This window comes from Anomaloglossus baeobatrachus, chromosome 8 (genome assembly GCF_048569485.1).
Source record: "Anomaloglossus baeobatrachus isolate aAnoBae1 chromosome 8, aAnoBae1.hap1, whole genome shotgun sequence".
In the NCBI taxonomy this organism is placed as follows: Eukaryota; Metazoa; Chordata; class Amphibia; order Anura; family Aromobatidae; genus Anomaloglossus; species Anomaloglossus baeobatrachus.
In genome coordinates, this window is record NC_134360.1 from 136,739,981 (window position 1) to 136,762,162 (window position 22,182).

At 44.4% G+C, this 22,182-nt stretch overlaps 1 protein-coding gene across 2 annotated transcripts in view; it reads right to left on the bottom strand.

Annotated features, from left to right (window-relative positions):
• Positions 1-22,182, bottom strand: part of EDEM3 (ER degradation enhancing alpha-mannosidase like protein 3) — a 181,345-nt gene that overhangs the window by 61,202 nt on the left and 97,961 nt on the right. For both annotated transcript variants that reach the window (XM_075322020.1, XM_075322019.1), the window contains exons 6-14: positions 21,083-21,236; positions 19,821-19,955; positions 18,853-18,958; positions 17,866-17,963; positions 15,754-15,879; positions 14,452-14,535; positions 8,279-8,362; positions 8,058-8,182; positions 5,864-6,029 (exon numbers count right to left, since the gene is read on the bottom strand). In XM_075322020.1, coding sequence (XP_075178135.1) covers positions 5,864-6,029; positions 8,058-8,182; positions 8,279-8,362; positions 14,452-14,535; positions 15,754-15,879; positions 17,866-17,963; positions 18,853-18,958; positions 19,821-19,955; positions 21,083-21,236 — 1,078 coding nt within the window. The remainder of the gene's footprint in view (positions 1-5,863; positions 6,030-8,057; positions 8,183-8,278; positions 8,363-14,451; positions 14,536-15,753; positions 15,880-17,865; positions 17,964-18,852; positions 18,959-19,820; positions 19,956-21,082; positions 21,237-22,182) is intronic.

Below are 22,182 nucleotides of genomic sequence, written 5' to 3' on the forward strand. Positions count from 1 at the left end.
ATTAAGGAATGCTGGGAGACTTCAGTTCCTTAGTAATCAGAATAGTCAATGTGGTCTTCAGATATAAAACAGGCTACAATTCAGGATGAGACTAGTTCACAAGTGGAGATGTCAACAGGTAAAGTCTACAGTGGATGAAAACTCATTTTCATGCTGCATTTTTTTTTTTGCATTGAAAAATAATAGGGATGATCGAACATCACAAATATTCGGCAATATTCGGCTTCGCGAATATCTGACAAAGAGTTCGCCACTATGCGAATATTCGATGCGCAATGTAAGTCTATGGGATGTCCATATAGTTGCTATTATTGCGAATATAAGAATTATTCTTACCGTTAATTCGGTTTCTAGGACCTTCCACGACAGCATAGGAGGTTGTCTCTCCACGCCCTAATTGGGACAGGAAGCACAAGAGGTTTAAAAGGACCCTCCCACCTGCCATAGCCAGTGTCTTACAAAGAACCCATAGCATATGAGAAGTACAAACACATCCAGGAATATCGAGGATAAGGGAGGGAATTACCTGCTGTCGTGGAAGGTCCTAGAAACTGAATTAACGGTAAGAATAATTCTTATTTCTCTAGTCCCTTTCACGACAGCATAGGAGGAATACCAACGAATTGATACCTAGGGGGGGGACCACAGCCTGCAGGACCTTCCTGCCAAAAGCCAAATCCCTGTTGGAATCCAGATCCAAACGATAATGCTTCGTGAAAGTATGGAGGGAAGACCACGTAGCCGCCTTGCAGATCTGCTCAGGAGAAGCCCCTGTCCGTTCAGCCCAGGAGGCAGAGGTAGCCCTGGTGGAGTGCGCCGTGAATCCGGTAGGCGGAGAGAGATGCTGAGCGAGGTAGGCGTCTCTAATGGCCCGCACAATCCAGTTGGCGACGGTACTCTTAGCCACCTTCCTGCCCTTATTTCGACCAAAGGGCTGGATGAATAGGTTATGATCAAGACGCCAAGGTGCAGTAACATCCAGGTAGTGCAACACTGTCCGACGAACGTCCAAAGAATGAAACACTTCCTCACCCGGAGTCCTAGGATGCTGACAGAAGGAAGGCAGGATGATGGACTGAGAACGATGAAAATCCGAAACCACCTTGGGAAGGAAGGAAGGGTCCAGCTGAAAGACAATGCTGTCATCTCTGACGGTCAGGTAAGGCTCCCGAATAGACAATGCTTGAAGTTCCCCGACTCTACGAGCAGACGTAATAGCCACAAGAAAGGCAGTCTTGTGACAAAGAGAACGGATGTTACAGGAGGACAGCGGCTCAAAGGGTGACTGAGACAGTCCGGTAAGGACCACATTGAGATCCCAGCGAGGCGTCAGGACCCTCTGACGCGGACAGAGTCTACTAGCGGACACAAAGAAACGGCGGATCCAGCGATGATCCGCCAGAGCCGTGTCAAAGACTGCACTGAGTGCCGAGACCTGAACCTTCAGGGTGCTAGGCCGAAGGCCCAGGTCTAATCCACTCTGGAGGAAGTCTAGAATCTGCGCAACGTTAGGCCGGAGCGGGTCAGGAGGCCGAGAACCACACCAGGAGGAAAATTTCATCCAGATTTTATTGTAAATACTATTAGTCACTGGTTTACGGTTCTTCTGTAGAGTAGCCACAACCCTGTCAGAAAGGCCCTGGGCCCTCAGTGCCCGGGCCTCAGAAGCCAGGCAGCCAATTTGAGTTTCTGGGGATCCGGATGGAAAATCAGACCCTGGGATAGTAAACTGGGGTCGGAACCCAGGAGGACCGGTCCGTCTATCCCGAGCGTCAGGATCAGGCTGTACCAACTCCTCTGAGGCCACAGAGGGGCTACCAGGATAGTTGTGGCTCCGTCGTCTCTGATCTTCCTCAGGGTCCGTGCGAGAAGAGGAAGTGGGGGGAAAGCGTAGGCGAGGCAAAAGGACCAATCGTGGCAGAAGGCGTCCACCCCCAATGCCTTGTCCCGAGGGTTCAGGGAGAAAAATGTTGCGACCTTGCAATTTTCCGCTGAAGCAAAGAGGTCCACCTCTGGAGTACCCCACCTTGCCACCAGAGAGCAGAACACCGCTTGATCCAGACTCCATTCCCCCGGATGAACATCCCGACGACTCAGGAAATCTGCCTGAAGGTTTAGGGAGCCATTTAGATGGACTGCAGAAAGGGATAGCAGGGACTGTTCTGCCCAGTGGAAGATCCGGGAAGACACAGACTTCAGGGCGCCCGATCGTGTACTGCCCTGATGGCGGGGATGTGCCACTGTGGTGACATTGTCCGAGTAGACCAGGACGTGAGAGTCCCGGACGAGATCCTGAGCCGCAAGGAGGGCTTCCCTGACCGCCCTGAGCTCCCGGTAGTTGGAGGATTGGGAGCTGACATAAGGACTCCAGACCCCCTGAAATGGGGCGTTTGCCACCATAGCACCCCATCCCCGCAGGCTGGCATCGGTTGTCAGTGTAACCAGGGGCGTCTGAGTCCAGGCAACCCCCACCTGCAGGTTGTTGGGCCGCAGCCACCAGAAAAGGGATGAGGAGACGGTCCCCAAGAGGCGAAACCGCCTGTTCAGGGAAGACGGGAGTCTGTCCCAATGTGCCAGGATATGATCCTGGAGACACAGAGAATGGGCCTGAGCCCACCTGACTGAGGGAATGCAGGACGTCATAGAACCCAGAGCCGACACAGCCGCCCGAAGGGTCGGGCGAGCCTGACGGCGAAGCTTTGAGATTTTGGCTAGCAGGGTCACTCTGTGGCCCTCCGGGAGAAAGGATGCCTGCCTGTCGGAGTCCAGCAGCACTCCGAGAAACTGCCGAGTGGAGGAGGGGTGCAACTGTGATTTTTTGAGATTGGGGATCCATCCCAAGGACCGAAGGATTCCTAAAGACTTCTCCACATGGCTCCGGAGGGTCTGAGCGGAGGGAGCTACGAGAAGAAAGTCGTCCAAATCTGGAACCAGACAGATACCCTGCAATCGTATAAAGGCGACCACCTCTGCCATGATCTTTGAAAAGATCCTTGGAGCCGAGGAGATCCCGAAGGGAAGTAGATTGAATTGGAAATGAAGCAGTTCCTCCCAGTGTAGAACCGCAAACTTGAGGTATTGCCTGTGACACGGATGGATGGGCACATGGAAGTAGGCGTCCTTCAGATCTATGGAGGCCATCTGGTGGTGCAGACCTATCAGGGGAATAGCCGATTTCACGGACTCCATCTTGAACCGCCGGTACCTGACCTGCCGGTTGAGACGCCGTAGATTGATGATAATCCGGACGTCGCCAGACGGCTTTCTGACAAGGAAGAGATGGGAGTAGTGGCCTATCCCTTCTTCCTGACTCGGGACTGGGGAAACGACCCCCGAGTGCAGTAGCTCCTGAATCTTTGCGTACAGTAGAGCCTGGGAACCCTGCGACGCCAGAGCCGTGACTCGGAGACCCGGAAGAGGGGGGGAGATTAATTCTATTAAGAGACCCTCTGAGATGATCTTCAGAACCCATTGGCAGGAGGTGATGGACCGCCACTGGGGAAGAAACGCCGAGAGTCGTCCCCCCACCCGAGCAGAGTCACTGTTTGTCCTGCTGAGGACGTTGTTGATGGGGAGGGATGAGGATGTTTCTCCCTCTACCCTTAGGATAGCTCCACCGGCCCGCCTTCCCTTTCCCTCTGGGCTGGGAGGCCTGAGGCAGCGAGGGACGAAAGGACCGCTTCCTGGGGGGTCTAGGATCAGGCAAGGCCTTACGATCATTCGCCTTGTCCAGAATATCATCCAGGGCAGGCCCAAACACCAAATCCCCTTTAAACGGAAGGGAGCAAAGTCTCATTTTGGAGGTGGAGTCTCCACTCCAGGCCTTAAGCCAGAGGGCACGTCTGGCAGAGTTAGATGGAACCGAGGTCCTGGCCGCCAGGCGGACTGATTCCACCGAGGTATCTGCCAAAAAACTGGTAGCCTTCCTAAGTAAGGGAAGGGATTCCAGCAACTCATCCCGAGGGGTACCCTGGGAAATATGAGCCTCCAACAGGTCTAACCACCTAAGTAGGGACCGGGACACACAAGTGGAGGCAATGTTGGCCTGAATGGTAGAAGATGATGCCTCCCAGGATCGCTTCATGAGGGCCTCTACCTTCCTATCCATCTGATCTCTAAGTTGGGAAGTATCTTCAAAGGGAAGCACCGTTTGTTTAGCTACCCTAGCCACCTGTACATCTACTTTGGGGACCTCCCAATGTAACCCAGAAGTTTCCAGAGGAAACCGGCGTCTGGGGTCACTCCGGAAACGCTTCTCAGGAAATTCCCATTCCTGAGAGACAATATCCAGAATATTGGCATGAACCGGAAACCCTAATTGTTTGACGGTTTTCAGGCCAGCAAACATTTCATCCTGGATAGAGGGAAGAGACTGCACTTCCTCTAACCCCATAGTACTCCGAACCGCCCCAATAAGATCCCCCAAATCTTCTGAGGGAAAAAGGAAGGACTGGTCAGACCTCTCGGAGGAAGAACCTTCATCGGGACCCTCCGAGGCGGAATCAGCATCCTCATGATCAGACGGAGCTGACTGGAGTTTCCTTTTCTTTGGGGAAGAGGGGCCAGGAGCAGGGAGGGAGGCTAGTGAGGCCTGAATCTCCTGCTTCATCATGGACCGTAGTTCGTCTACCAGGGACGGTTGTTCAGCCCTAATAATCTGGTCCGTACATTGTTGGCAAAGCTTCTTATCCCAGACTGCAGGTAGCTTTTTTACACAGACTGGAAACTTTTTAATCTTTTCAGTCCGTTCATAGCGGTCAGGCTTATCCGGTTTATCGGACTTCTCAGACCTCTCTGACTTCTCAGACTTCTCTGACTTTTCATTTTTGTCAAATTTCTTAGCGGCCTTGTCCTCCTGGAAAACACAGACCAGAAAGAGCCATAAATATCCGCCTGAGACCTATGCATGAGGGACCACCCCCCCTCTGTACTTACTGTGGCAGGGGGAACACTGGGCTCTGCAGATGCAGCTGCAGGGGAAGACATGTCAGGGAGCACAGCAGCAATCCTTACCGTGAATCTGAAGTCTTCAAGGCAGCCCTTATGCAGAAGGGCCTGCCCCCCCCAGTGACAGGGAACGTTCCCCGCCTCCTGCATCCGGTCCCTGACAGGCCGTGTCAGCGTCGGCGTGTCCTCCACGCTGCCTCCGCGACCGGAAGTGCCCAACCGGACGTTCGCTAGACCGGAAGTCCCGCCCGCGGTAGCACTTCCGGATCGCCCAGCAGCGTGCATGCAGGAAGCGGCCGGCGGCTCAGGGAGGACGCCGGCCGGGGAGCTACACAGCCTGCATCACCCCAGAGGAGTTCCGGAAGGCTGGAGCAGCGGTCCCCCACAGCGTGAGGGAACAGTAGGGGAGGAGCGGCGAAGGCCCGACCGATACTGCCCGGCTTAAGGTAGGAACAAAAAAATATAAATATATATACATACACTGTAGTTCGCCGGCCACCACAGCATAGGAGAGAAAGAAAACCTCTCCATGCCCCATGGGGACAGGAAAGACACTGGCTATGGGAGGTGGGAGGGTCCTTTTAAACCTCTTGTGCTTCCTATCCCAATTAGGGCGTGGAGAGACAACCTCCTATGCTGTCGTGGAAGGGACTAGAGAAATGGGTGTTGCCAAATATTTGTGGTATTCGATTATCCCTAAAAAATAAGCATCATTATTACCAAATCCACGTCATGCTCCTGCTATTATGGAAATGTCGTGCAGCAGAAGTGAAATCCACGGTCAATTCGCAGCACAGTCGTGAGACACACGCCTACTTTATTGCAGATTTTCCATGGATCACTCACTTTTTATATCTGTAGTTATTTTAATAAAATGGATTGATAAAGGCAATATAAAGTTTTATTAAATACATACTTTGTTTTTCTTTACTCGTGTATGATTTGCAGTGGATAACCAAAGTGGTAAAAGATGAGCTTCTGTGGTAAAAATGTAATCCTCTATATCAAAGTTAAGGTCTTCCTTCTCGGAAAATAACAAGTACAGGTACTTAAACATCTCTGCCAGGAAAAAGGAGTCCATCCTGAAAAAAACACAATGAAAGGCATGAAGGATCCAGAGACATTGGAAACTTATATCAAAAATATCACTCAACAGTTAAAACATGGAGGTATTACATGCTTCATGGAGAAGCTGTCAGTTTAACCCCTTCATGACCAGGCTATTTCCAGTTTTTGTTTTTTCCTCCCCTTCTACCAAGAGTCCTAACTTTTTCATTTTTCTGTGCACATATCGGTATAAGCTTTGTTTTTGGAGGCACAAGCTGTACTTTTGAATGACACCATTCATTTTATCATATGATGCACTGGAAAGCGAGAAAAAAAAAATTACTAGTACATTGAAATTGCAAAAAAAAAAAAAAATAAAAAATAAAATAAAAAGTGCAATGGTGCAATTTCACAACTTTTTTATTTACCATATTCACGATATAGTAAAACTGACCAGGCATATTATTCTCCAGGTCAGTACAATTATGCAGATGCCAACCATGTGAAGTTTTTTTTTGTTTTTTTTTTTAAGTGGTGAAAAAAAAAAATTCAGAAATTTGTAGAACAAAAATCCTTTGCTTGTGTGGCCATTTTCCATTTATGGGGCTGTATGAGGTCTTGTTTTTTGCACCCTGAGCTGACGTTTTTTACTACCACCATTTTGATCTCGTCCTATTGCATTTTATTGATATGTTGCCGTGGCCAAAAAACCTTCAAGTCTCGTGTGTTGAATTTTTTTCTGGTTATACCATTTACCAAGCAAATTAATATATCTTAGACTTTTACGAACACAGCAAAACCAAATACGTATTTTTATTTTTTTTTAATAAACTGCTTTATTTTTAAATGGGGCAAAAAAGGGAAGAGATTTCAATTTCTAATTTATTTCTTCATCTTTTAAAACTTAATTTTTTTTTTTACTTTTTACTTGAAACTTGCAACTATCTGATCGCTTGTACTATACATAGCAATGTAACAGCACTGCTATGTATACCAAAACTCATGGTTTCCCATGAATGCTGGCTAAACACGGACTTTGACAGGAGAATTGTCACAACGAGCATGGGGGTTCTCCATCAGACCGCTGGCTGTCATGGCAAGCCATTGGAGCCCCACATAGAATGGTGGTCCCCCATGCCAGTACGAGTTACATGCTGCTGGAAGAGACTGACAGAGGCATTTAACATGTTAAAAAGTGGTAGGAGGAGCTCTGCTCCACCCAAGGAGGAGTTAAGAGGCAGATGATGGCTGAATAATTTAGCCATCATCTGCTGGGAAAGACACGGGCTTGGTGTGGGAGAATTGCATCAAAGTCCAGGACATGACGCATGACATAAATGTACATCATATGTTGTGAAAGGGTTGAAAAGTTTTCTAGGACTGAGAAGTAAAAATCTGCAGCCACTCTATGGGACTGCCGAATTGTAGCAGTGGGCGATGCTCTGATTGTCACGTTTGACCTATATGCTCCAAGCAAATGGATGGTCAAGTGACCACAAGTGAACAATTTGCATAGATATTCTGTCACTTGCTGACTAGATTCTCCTCCAGTCCTCTAAATGTTCTATTGAGAGAAGAAGAAAAGAGAATCTAGTAAGCACATAACCATCCACTGGCATCGGCAATACAGGGAAATCGTGACTGAATGCATCACAAGTTTGTCACGATTCGGCAGCGACTGGAGACTTTTCTTCTCAGCTCAGAAAACTCCTTGATTAGGATATATGTTCCAAAATCAACTGATATAGGTCTATACTCCCAGCATCCAAATTTTTTTCTAGTAGGAATGCTGAAAAAATACTGCAGACATAGGCGTCAGTCCGGCATAGTCACATGGAGAGCGCTGCTCCCACCCTGAGAGACGTGATTGACAGGCTGATGTCCCCATGTGTACTCATAGATGCCTTGCGCTTATCGAAGATTTTACTCAAATTTTTGGTAACGTCGCACTCATGATCAACATTGGATAAAATCGATAAAAACTGTAAATTAGGGGCAATTACATGACAAAGACAAATTAATATAACTTCTAAAAGGTGACTCCTACGGTGTACGGCACATACCTGTCTTCGTGACTTCCAGTTCGCACATCTTTAACCGCTGCAAATCCACAGGGGACTCGAGCATATTTATTTAAATTTTCAATTATTGTTTTTCCCACTTCTAAGTAATAAGGGTCACCAGTTGCCTTTAAAAGTTTATAAAAAAAATATATATTACATTATATACTAATGCTTACAAATAATTCTCCAAATTCGTGACGGAATATAGAACACGTTCTCACTTTATACAAAAAGTAAGTGCTTTCTGCAAACTCTGGTCTTAATGGATGCTGCGCCCAGTGCACTCTGAAATCAGTCGTGAAGGCCTGAAACATAAACAATATTATTTTGTATATTTAGAGGATTGTATCAGACTAGTACCTTATAGGAGGGGGAAAGGGAAGATATTGGGTACACATTGTAAAATTTCTCTCACAAAAACTTCATTAACCGACATGGGAAACCATGGGTGTATGCTGCTGCCACTAGGAGGTTACCACTAGATAAAAAAAAAAAATAAGTTAGATCCTCCTCAGTGGAATACACCCACCAACCGGAGCCAAGTCGATCACTCACTGTGAGAAGAAAGACAAATAAAATACAAACTGGACAAACAGATGTATTTAATAAGGGCGGGTGCTGTGTCCCATGATTAAGGCTCAGAGAAAAAGATTTTGGATACTCCCCATAAAATCTTTTATCGCTTCATTGGGGGGACACAGAAACCCATGGGACACCCAAAAGTAGTCCCTAGGGATGGGAAGAGAAAGGACTAGAAAAATGTAAGACCAGAAGAACCAACAGGTCATAAATTGGCCACTGTAATATGGAAAACCTTTCTGCCCAGATCCAAAACTGCTAGGGTAAATTAAGGGTAAGGTCAAACTCTGAAGAAGCTGGAAAAAATAAAAAGGTAAATAGAAGCAGCCTAGAGAGTAGCCAATGGAGGCCTGATGACAAATGGTGCAGGAGCCCACAGGAACAAGTGAAGGGAGCAGCAACGACAGAAAAGGTGCTATGTCCCTTACCAATATGAGTCCAAAATGACCAGACTTTACAAACATTATGACGACTCTCCAGATCACAAACAGGGAATCTGAGCAGGTGTGTGAATCTGTCAAAGACAGAGAGGGGTGCTAAGATGCACACTGACAAGTTACAATCTAAATGATCGGTCTAGAGGATGAAAAGGAAAAGAATGGAGTGAGAGAAGACTATCTCAGCACAGAAGAAAGGTGAAAAGAATAGGAAGGTGAATGCAAAAACACCAAGACAGGACTGCCAGCTCTACTAACGCATGCAAGTGATTGTCGCTGGAAAGAACTCTCTGGGAAACAAGGAAGTATGTCTAGAATGGATACAAAAGGTAGAGCGCTGAAGAGAGTTTAACACCAGATGGGGTAAAAGAGATCCAAGGAAGGCCAATAAAGATTTCACAAGCATGTTCACCTCACAGGAAATCTTAAGCATAGAACGGGAAACTAGTTTCCTTGAAAAGAAGGTAAGAAGGTAGAAACTTGACCTAAGAAAGCTGAGGAACCAGTTAGACTTAAGGTCCGACAACAAGGCGGCCGGGGGGGGGGGGGGGGGAAGAAGAAAGAGAAGACATCAGAGGGTTTCATCACTGAGGGTATAATCAAAGATCTGATGGGAGGAACCGAAAGCTTGAGCCCCGTGTTCCACAGGCCAGACTGCGTAACTGAGAAATGTAAAATTCTGATGGAGAAAGAAGGCTGGATCTGGGGGACAGATATGAGAGTTTCCACGAAGAGTCTGCGAGAAGATAAGACTACTTCTGCAAGATGAAAGACTACCTTCGTAGGTCCAAAACTTTAGATAATTTCGGGGCTAGATGTCAGGAGATTATCCTGGAAATCAAATTGAAGTTGGGCAAGTTCTGCATAAAAGAAAAAAAAAAAACACAAACAAAAAAACTGTGAATGAGAAACTTCTGATGAGACAAACTCTACTGTTGAAGGCCTTTCACAGGTAGGAAGTCGCAGGTTCAGAGATTACTGGAGGCATGGGAACTGCTGAAAAATACCATCTGGCCTTGTACAGTCCATGACGAGATACCTCTGCCGAGATTGAACTAATAGGATTCATCCTTTGAGAAATATGAAAGGAGAGTTGTTTATGGAGTGTATGCAAAAGGCGGCTTAAAGATAATCTTGCCATTGAGGAGGCAAATTATTAGTTTAAAGTTTCAGATGAAGAAGGAAAAGAAGCCCTGATAAGCTTACCAGCGATCCTGAACTGTGCGACACTGGAATAAAATTCCCCAACTGAGAAAAAAAAAAACACGTCGGTCATCTGAATTTTCGATGATCTGGACGGAACTTTAGAGGAGAATGACAGAAGCACACCGCCGCCAGGTCTGGAACAAGAGACAGGGGAGAAGACAAATATAAGAGAATTGCTTGGCAGAGAGGAACAGGAATGGAAGGTCAGAGGAACAGAAGTATAACCAAGCTCACTAGGCAAGGGAAAGGCCACAGATTCCAGGGTGTTAATCTGGCAATGGGGAACTCCATTCTGGAGGGCTTAGAGGGATACATCAGTACATAAGTCAGAGATCCAGAGTGAGATAGGAGGAGCTGTCCTATAACTGGACCAAAGAACCAGATAGTGGACAGAGCACCTGGGCTGCAAACTTAAATCAGCATAAGGTGCGTGCTATACGTGGGCCTGACTCACTGAAAAGTAGAGAACAGCACTAGACCCAGTGCTGCAATTGGTCATGTGGTACGTCTGACTCATTAGATAGTGGATAGAGCTCTTGTACCGCTGCTGCGATCGACAAGGAGGTACGTAGATGTTGCGCCTGACTCACTGTATAGTGGGCAGATAACATGGACCACTGCTGCTGCAGTTAGTCATAAGTAATGAGATCTGGTGCATTTGACTTTCTGGATAGTGGACAGAGTACTCGATTGGCCCTGTGGTGCATTACGTCTGACTCAGTGTGACTAGAATACCAGATGGTTATGGGCATAGGCAACCACTCAACATGTGCAGACGAGGTCTGTACACCGTGGTCGGAACTAAACAGATCTAAACCGTATGAATGGTAAGTCTTTGCTTTTTATGTTATTGTTTATGGATTGTATACTTTTATAATGGTTCAAGCCAGAATGATATAAATGTTCTTTATTGTAACAAACTGTATATGGCTACAACCATGCAAAGCCTTTCATGTTTCATTGCATTCTTGTTTGTTTGTTTTTTTTGGTTTTGTCTTTATTTGGGGATTTGCCTTGGTCTGCAGCCCTGCTTATTGTATCCAACCTTACATTTTTCAATAAAAAAAGAGATTAAACAAACAGAGTAGTGGCCCCTGTAGGAAGGAACATACTATAGTGACTAGCTACAGGAGTTCCATATGGAAAGGCCCTTCAGATGTCGTATGCGTAGGCTAATGGTAAAGATGGAAGTCTGTCTTGAGTCCTGTCCTACTAGTTAAGTCATGAATATTGTGGAAAGAATAGAACAGGGGGCTCTTGGAAGGATTGAAATGAGAAGAAATAGTTAAGAGAGAATCAGCAGGGGTGCTTTCAGGATCACAGCACTTACCCTGGAGTGGAGTCTGTGACCCTGACTGAGATCTAGGAGACAAGTAGCTGTATTGATGGGCGATCCCCCCGATGGTCGGGATCGGGAGACTCACCCGATCATTTTGTAAAGATCGAGATACCGCAAACTTGCGTCCAATCACCGAACTTGGGCTTTACAGTTATGGGATGGGGCGGAAAATAAAGAATATATAGGTAATAAATATTGTCATTATACTTACCGCTGCCGAGACGCGTACTGCAGACTGTTTGCAGGCCACTTCTGCTTCCGAGCCCGATCAATGCTGTGCCCCCGGTATATATTATAATATATATACCCTGGTATATGTATATAAACACACATACACTTTACAGTACGGGATCGCCCATCACTAGTAGCGGGCAGGAAAATGCCAGCAGCAAGGGAAAAAAGCTGGCGCTGAGCAGGAAGCAGTGTAAAAACTGTGCAGGTTGTGTTCCCACACATCTAGGGAGCAAAATGCACTATGATTGCTTGAGGCCGAAATGCAGGGAGTGCAAAGAGTCCACACATCTGATTGGCCGGTTTGGCGGGGACATGCCCAGGATGCTGGATTAGGCCCTGAGCCAAACCAGGGACTAAATATTAAAACCCAGCCGCCAAGGAGAACCAGGCTGGCATAGAAGCTGCGAATCGGCTGGAAAATTAAATAAAACATACCGTAAGGCTATGTGCGCACTAGTGCGTTTTACCCGCGGATTTACCCGCGGATTTGCCGCGGAAATTTCTTGAGAAATGTCTGCAATCTTTGTGCAGACATTTTCCAGCAAATCCTATGGTAAAAAAAAAATAGCTGTGCGCACTGGTGCGGATTTTTCTCAAGAAATTTCCTTGAGAAGAATTTCTCAAGAAACTTTCTTGAGAAAATGAACATGTCCATTATTTCCGCAGGTACCCTGCGGATTTCGGCTGTACAGCCTGCAAAAATCCGCAGGGAACCACCCGCGGGAAAATCGCGGCAATTCCGCGGCTAATCCGCGGCAAATCCGCATGCGGATTTGGTGCGGATTTTTTCCGGAGGTCCGGAAATCTTTCACTCCCAGAAGTTTCTCAAGAAATTTTCTTGAGAAACTTCTCATTTCTAGTGCGCACAGAGCCTAAGGGACTAGCTTGTGACACTGGAACCGATAAACTTTAGCTACACTGCTCAGGAACAAGAAGAGAAAGGGAATTAAACTTTTTTAAAACCAGGAGCTCCCCTCAATTTTCCCTGGGACCTAGGAGGAGAGATGCCTGTACTGAAGGTGCTGGAATTTATTTTCAAAGCACAATAAGGGAAACGGTCATCAGGCGTCCTGGACCCTGCCTCTTGGGCGGCTGGCAGGTACCGGTTCTGTATTCCCTCCCTGCAAGTCAGAATCCAGAAAACCAGCAGGCCGGGGAATGGTGGCAAAGAACGACTGCCAAGGAGCCCCCAAACACTCCTGGTGTGTTAGGGTTTAGGTTTACGGTCTTGACTCATAAGCCAGGGAGTTAACAGAAGTGATAAAACCTCACGCTGTGCTCACAGTCACCAGGTTGGGTGAGAGAGTGACAACTCCACTCTGTGTTGCCCAATCACAAGCTATATCTAAAAAAAGAAAACAAAAAGGGAAATCGTTAATAAAATTAATAAACCTAAGCTAGAAACAGGGCTGAGAACACTAAGCTAAAACTGATTAACTTAATTTCGGTTGGTGGGTGTGTACAACTGAGGAGAAGCTAACTTTTTATTGCCTAGTGTCAGCAGCATACAGCCATGCTTTCCTGTTTTCCTGTGTCTCCTAATGAAGCGATAGAATGGACATTACCATAAATCAAACAATACTAATACACACAACATATATTGGCCAAGTACACAAAGCTTTCAAACAGGCAACGCACTGGTGGGAAATTAACAGCAAAACGTGAAGGTAAATTAATTTATGATAAAAGAAGACGACCAATAAAACCTGTGTTCATGTGTGATGGAGATTTACTTTTTGTGTCACATGAGAATCCATGAAAATATATAACTTAAAGGGAATTTGTTATAAAAAGCTTTCTTGAATTGAACACTTGATTGTCACTCAGCAGATAAATAGCATTTTCAATAAATACCTTATAATCTCTCAGCAGCCGTGTACTTTCAGTCATCTGGACAGCCATGGCGGCAGTGAGCAGGCAGCACTCAGTATGTGGAGAGTGTGCTGTGACTACTTCCCTGCTCCATAGCATGTCACACAAGGAGCAGGAGAGGTTATAGCGCTTCCATTGTATAGAGAGCGCAGACTGCAACTGAAAGCAAGCAGCTGCAGGGAGAATATAGATTTTCTCACTATAACCAAATTTACAGTTCGACAGATGCATGCATTATTAGATTAGCGCCATGGATGACGGTAAATACAGTTTTTTTTAAGCTAGGACAGGTACCGTTACTGGGCATACTACTGCTAGTGATTGCTTGCAGATGTCACGTGTTCTCTTAAGTCATTGATGGAGCAGGCAATGCAAAATACCATGTGTAAGGAATAGGCGTACACAAAGTCTTTAGTCACACAAATTCCCAGTCACATGAAAACTGTGACACTTAGCATTACTGACTGAAGCACAAACATGTCCTCTTCACTTTTTTTTATTGAAATGCATTATGAAATCCTGAAAGAGAAAATCTGTATGTTTCCTATTAAAATAATTGGGATGTTCTTTTAATGAATGGGATGTAGAGAGCTCCAAAATAGCCGGCAGCTGCAGCTTTGGTGACAGCAGTCATTGAAGCATTTTGCATAAGTTGTGAAAGGCAGAGGCTAAGCCTTCACATGGTTAGGACAGACTTATTGGTCATAATGTACAAACAATATCTTACCTCTGGCAGAAAATTGTGTTTTTTTATTACTTGATATAGCATTTCATGGGTTTCTATAGCAGGTCGTATGTCTCCTTTAAGAACCTTTATTAAAAAAGAAAAAAAACAACATAGCTCCAGTTAGTCACTATACCTCAGTCTTGATGTGAAGAGAAACAGAATTTGGCATCCTTTAGGTTCTTAAAACACAGCAAAAAAACAGATGGTAACCCACCAAACCTAACCAATGTAAACGCTAGGAGCATGTAGGAGTTATCAGACCGAACTGTGAGACAAATGGACCATTGTTCTCTATGGTGAACTATGTATCCTGAAACCTGTTCTTCAAAACCAAGCAATAAAGGTAAATGCACTATAACCCATAAAGTTTCACACCTTCTCTTGTCCATTTTTCTGTTAGTAGATGGTACAATGACTCCTAGCGGAGGGAGCTCCGCAGCCACAATGGCTCTGGTTATGGGTAGTTATTTATGATCAAATCTTTTGAAGCTCAAATTCATCAGGTTTGGCAAATTCTTCTCCAAAATTTGTTTTGCATCTCCCAATCCACCATCTTGATTGACAGGTTTGACAGGATTCAGAGGGAGGAGATAAATGGAAGACCCAGGGGAAGGTGTGTGGCTATTTGGCCACGACAAGGGTGCACAGTGTGCACGCACTGAGAACTCATTTCTGTGGTGACGGACGTCCTTCATATGTTGCTACTAGAATTGCCTTCACTTGCATAGTGTCATAGATGGGCACAGATTACCAGATCACCAAGCTCTAAAAATAATCCAAACGCCCTATAACTGTAATAATAATATTCCAACCCGCGAGTTGCTAAGAAAAGAGATGTTCTATAAATTAAATACATCACGGTATATAAACTCGACAAAGAATTACAGGATATTTGACTTCACAGTAGAGCTGGCAATACACATTAGATAGCAGTTGGCTGAGCCATCTCTATTGACCCCAAATTAACTTGTACAAATGTCTGGGCCTTAAACTGTTCTGAATGGGGAGAGAGGAGTAAGCCAATATCCTACATCTCCAGCAGTGGCATTTCAGCCATGAAAACTGAAGTAAATGGACATGGTGAAATCCAACTAAATGATCCATGCTATTCATGCTCCTATAATCTGTGGTCAGGAGAAAGCTGGAACACATCCAGGCACGTTAAATGGTTGGATGGAGGTTCCCGCTAAACTGCAGGTTGGGTTGACATTATGGTTAACTTTAGTAACAAACAACAAATGACTGAAAAGTTCAGAAAGTTTCTGAATTTAGTACAGTGGTTCATTATGAATAAATCAATACCTGAAGGCCAGGAAAAAACGCAAGTAGGGAGTCCATCCATGTGCGAGCTGTAAGCATCGGTTTGTGTATGTGAACATCCAGTAGAAGCGGTGGCTGACTTATATAGCGCATGATAGCATCGTAATGCTGAAATAAAGAGCAGTTCAACAGTGTTAATACACAATATCTTCAGAACAGAGAATTCCAGGCACAAGCTGTTACTGCCGACATAGACTTACTTGGTAAGTGTTAGATAACATCGGTATAGTACCCACACAGGTATGTGCGCACTTTACAGGAAAGGGGATGAACACTACATTTTATAGATTTGTTCTAATTTACTACAGATAAATAACCTGTACTTAGTGCTGATTGACAACGTAGCAAGTCAGTCAGAACCGCTACACTTCCATTTATATTATGCAATATTTTATAAATGTGATGTTTGTGAGATTGCTCTCCCTCCTTCCCAAACACAGTTCCCATTACAAGTGACGGCCTGTTACATGGGGAAATGTCACCAAATTATATTTTTTTATTCACATTTTTTGACTGATTTCATGTCTGCATAATAAATGTGATCAATGACAAATGAGCATTTGACCACTGGGCATGATTACAGCGAGGAAGGATGAAGAACAAACATTGGGTAATTTTCACATTGTATATAAGGCCTGAGGACTGTAAGGCAATCTTGCTGGTTGTCAGGGTGGGGGGCTGCACCACCCTTATTTTTCCTGCCTGCACTGATTTGTAGATGCTGAATGGGATGAGCACATTCGGTCCTGTCTGGGGGTCTCTGGACACAATGTGTTAAACCCATTGAAAAACATTAAATCACTAAGGGAAAAAGCCAGAAGGCCATAAAATCCACCTGAAAACATGAGTCACCTGGAATCCATCTGAAAAGGTGTCGCAAAAAATGCCCAGTGTATAGTAATGTAAAAACCACATTGCTGTGCACGTTTAGTCTTTTACCACTTCAAAGTTTGGAAACAAACATTTAAAATAAGCGTCATGTACATTTTTTCAGGCAAAAGTGCAGTGAAAAGATTTTGGCGGCAAAGCCACGTCAGCAAAAAGACCGCCCGCCGCTGTAATTCCTAAGGCACTTTGCCTAGAAAAACTTGGCAGCTCTGCTGCTGGAAAAGAAAAAAAAATGATGTGCATACAGGCATTTTCCATGTCCATAGGCGCTCAGGTAAAATAATAAAATCATGGTTACACCCCCCTCCGCAGGTGCAGCAGTGCCTTTCCTGACCTGCCCGGTGTTAGATGACAAGCTGCAGTGGTGTCGTAACGTCTACAGCGCACAGGCTCAGCGTCTTGTGTAGTCAGCAAACACAGACCCAGCGACTGGCTGCAGCAGTCACATACGTTTTAGTCATGACACACAAAAGACTGGGTGCAGAGAGGCACCATGGACCTGGTGAGAACGGGTAATTGGGACTTTGATATTCTCCCATAGCGCAAGCTTATGGACATGTAGATTTATTGCTTTAATTAAAACTTTACTTATTTTACAAAGTAAATCATTTCAAACCTTTTTTCTCTTTATTCTGTGTTATATGGACTTTTGGGATACAACTAATATATGTGAAAAATAACCCTGAAATCTTTATTTTAGGTCTTTACTAAAGAAGAGCAATTCAGTTTGTGATGCCTATCACGCCGCCACAAGGCCCAGTAATTGGAAGGGGTGCCCAGGATGCCGGGCGCAGAAGTGATGACCGGCAGCATTGAGGACCGGACGCCGGGACAAGGTACTGCACACTGAACTGCTCATCACAGTCTATCATCCATTAGGCATTTATATTTAATGCATTTACTGACCGAATAGTAAATCTGCTGCTGAATAATCCAATAAATACAGTTATTTGCCCACCAATAATGCATTTCTGCAGAGTGGAATCAAACTGATTGCGGTGTAGAAAGTCTCAGACGCTCCGGTGCCAGTCTTCAGAATGGAGGGCACGCATGGCTTTTCAACACAAATGAGATTTCAATGAACATTAAGGAATGATTGCAAAACAAATAATGTAAAATCTCCGTACAGGGTAGGTTAGGTGCATAGCGTATGACTACACCAACGTCATACATTTCCATTACAGTCAGTATCCTTAATCCACCTACCGTATTAAACCTTTCCAAATAGTTGTCATCACCGAGCAGCACGTATGCCTTAAGTAAATATTCATAGTACGAATCTATTCCTGCACCGACCCCACTGTCTTAAGAGAAAACACATTGTAGGAGATGCAATGAGGAACATAAGATTGTGACGACAAAGTACACAGAAAAGAGTGAAATATACAACTAGAATATTCTTCTGGAAATCAGATACCCATATGACAGGGACCTATTACATATAGACTGTCAACATTTGCATTACATAACACTACAGCAGGCTCCGCAGAAGCAGCGGCTGAACTGCTCTGCTTTAGTGAGGCCTCCATACACGTTAGATAGCGGTCCACCCAAACAACAGTTCCATGGGCATTCAGCTGCCAACTATCTTGATATGCTAGCCCCCTACATGAAAGTGCTCGGCTGGAGAGTTCTCTATGGGATAGCCTCTGCTAAAGGTGGCTTATATCAGGGAGAATAACACACTTTGTCAGGTGCGCTCAGTACACTGTTAGCCGAACCTGTCGATATCGGCCGGTGATAGTGTTAAGTGTATGGGACCTTTGGCCAGACAGAGAAAGAATTTGAGAGATGTATTATCATATATTAAAGTCTTTCAAGAACGATCCAGAAATCCCAGAGGACAGTCGGCCATGGACCACTCTTCAGCATAAACATACAGAGGTGAACGAAAATATATAACAATGAGACAACTCTTCTATAATGCACAGAAAGAGGATTCAGAAATAAAACCTAAAAATAGGATGTGGATTCAGGCTCTATACTTTCTTTTGTATATCAGTTTCACAAGTGTTCATCAATCACTAAGACTAGTAGAAATGCAAAAAAAAAATAAAGTTATTTAAATTTCTTAAAAAAAAAAAAAATACAGTTTTAACTTTTACTTCTAAGTCACTACTCTTGACTAGTACAAGAAAGGGACAGATCCTTGACCTTTCCTTGTATCTGGGGCATGCTGTATTTGATATTTACCTTTGCGCACCCAGTCTCCGGTGTGAATGTTTATCGTCACACCCACCAAGTTACTACTGCGCTGACGCTTCTCCCAGATAAAGTCAAGGGCTTTCCGGGCATGTTCCTAGTGCAAAATAGAAAAAAAAAAAAAGTCAGACCGTAGTGCTGTGGAGCTCCTAGTATAGAATATCACTATTAGTCTCCTATTGCAGACTTTATTCCCTTTTACACAGAATTTGGGTTATGTATGAGAAACGTTTTGTTCCTGTGTCAGTCACTTAAATAATAAATACAACAATGAAAAAGACCCCAAACAATTTTGGTGCAGAAGTCTCCTGACCGTCTATTAGGACTGGGTGCTATAATGGCGAGTGTGAGGTGGATATGAAATATATTTTGGAAGTGCGAGGTCACATTTCTGGTCTCCATGTCATCGGGGACACAACATTTTACACTATCTATAGACATACCAGAAACGCCATCACCGATAACGGAAATGGTTACACCGTCCATCCAGTATTAGGTGTGATGGCAATTATCACATCAAGGACTTCACAGGCTCTTGACAATGATACAATGACAAGACATTTTAAGGCTAAATCATCATCATCATCTGTAGCTTGATTTCCCTACATTTCACATTTAGTGCAATAGTTGAAAACTGGTCCATTATTGCCTAATGACACATCCAGGAGATGAAAAGACAACATTTCTCTTTCACAATTAGTCGTAATGGAAAGTCTTCTATTCAAAGCGTACCTCAAAGAATACTATCCCACCCAAAAAAAGACATCAGACATGGTGACACACAATAGTAACTGAAGCAGAATCTACAGTGGTCCTATGTGAATTATTAGGACCCATTTAATACAAATGTCCATCGTGTATATTTTATCCATTGCTTATCCTCTGCTTTGGTCTACATTTCTTTGATATCTGAGCCATGAGTTGTGATGACAAAGCAGGTGAGCTCTGCATAGACATACCTCAAATATTGTTATTCCAGTGAACCGGCTGAGGGCAGCAAACTCCAGGATTAGGGTCCCAGCGCAGGCTGTACACGTGTCCGTCTCAGTACCGGTACGAGCCTCAGGTCTCCTGACGCCAAACTTCAGGTTGACCTAAAGTGAAGAACAACAAATAAATGATAATGTTCTCAGTCATATTAGGATATTGTTAGACGGATTAAAAAAATATAAAAGAAATACGCATAAGATTCCACCTACAAATCTCCAACTAAGCTAAATCGGGCTTACAGACTATGGCTGCCGACACCGGAGCTGTTCCAATTCCCTGCTTGGTTGACAGATGACTCTCTTGTTAAGGCAATCCAATAATGGAAAACGCTGTGGTCTCCTATAAATGCATTAACTCTAGCCCGTCACCCAAGCTTTCAAATTCATTAAACAAAACTTCACATTAGATATCGGAGACTGACTGAACGGCGATATTATTATTGAATATTTTACAGATATACTGAACAATGACAAAATAAATACTCTACTGTAAAACTCTCAACCGCAACAATCAACCGTATTCAGCTACGGCAATGTTTGCACAGCTCCTATTTAATGGAGCATCAATGGTACCAGAGCTGAAAACCCCTCATCAGTGGAGGTGCCGAGTGTTGGATGCCAACCAATCTCATTGATGACTTCTCCAGAGGACAGGTGATAATAATTTTATTCATTTATATAGCGCTATTAATTCCACAGCGCTTTACATACATTGGCAACACTGTCCCCATTGGGGCTCACAATCTAGAGTCCCTATCAGTATGTCTTTGGAGTGTGGGAGGAAACCTGACAACCCGGAGGAAACCCACGCAAACACGGGGAGAACATACAAAATCCTTGCAGTTGGTGTCCTTGGTGGGATTTGAACCCAGGACCCCAGCGCTGCAAGGTTGCAGTGCTAACCACTGAGCCACCGTGCCGCCCATGATCAATATCATAAGGCCATACAACCCAATAACATATCACATCTAATATCTGTAAAGTGGGGTGTGGTCTTCTATATCTATGCTCTTAATGAACGTCACTTCATGAGGCTTACAAAAAAATAAAGATGTATTACATATAAAAGCGTTATGTCCCACCTGAATGGCTGATTGTCGAGGCTTATATAATGAGTAGATATTATTCCATGTCAGATCATCAGCCCTCAGGGTGTCTGATAACAGCATATTATGCCACCATGGGGTCTAACTAGAACATATATAATATTACTATCAGTATACGTTACTTACTCTTGGGTAAGGAAGACCACTTGTAGTGTTAAAAGCTGGGAGAAGTTTGTAACCAAGCTCTTTAGCCATATGTAACAGTTCATCATTGTACCACAACATCTGCTCTCCTTTTTCTTTCAGCATTATAGCAACCGAATGTCCCCCAAGAAGCCCCCTAGAAAAAAAAATAAAAGAACCTTAAAACAATGAAAATCCACACAACTGCATATTCATATAGCCAAGAAGGCAAAAATAAATGCATAGAAATCCACATATCGTGGAACAGTACTGAAACTCTGATTTCACAAGGACAATAAATGTCCTTAACACAAAAACCTTCAGACATTACACTACAGCAGCAATTCCTCTTATCTCACTCTGTCCTTTCTCATACTGCAGATAAACTTGGAAAATACATTTCTCCTCATTGAAATCGTGGCACCAAGAAGCAAACGCCATGGAGCTGAGGAAGTCACAGGATCAATAAGACATGTTAATGATCAGCAAATGAAGGAAAAATTGATAGAAAATGTTACAAACACCTCAAATTATTCAGTATAGAGTATGAGGCTCTGTGCAGAATACAGGCAGCTACACACCTTGTCTGCGATCAGTGAGGTGATTCATATGAGGAATGTTCTGCCACACTGAATGCACTTGGGCATGTAAATCATCAAGATCCGCTGCTGGCAGAGCTCTTTAAAACAGTCAACCAAGATGTGCTCAAATGGGAGACAAGTCTGGAGACACTACAGGACATGTCTGGAGACACTACAGGACATAGCATGTTTAGACCATGCAGGCTGTTTACAGGAGTGCCAGCAATATGCAGCCTGGCATTGTTGTGCTGAAAAACAGCTCTCGAGACACTTTGGAGAAAAGTCTGTGCCAATGATTCCACCACTAAAATCATATTGATTTAGTTGATGAGTTGCTTACGTACCTGGAATGTAGAGTAGAGGAGTCTAACTACCATACATGGAACTCTACCCCATAACTCCAGGAATAGGGCCAGTGTGCCATTCATAGATGAAGGCCTCTTCATGGCATTACCCACAAGGTCTCAACAGATAAGAATGGTGAGCAGTGGTCCATTCTGTACTGCAAGTGAAACTGGACAT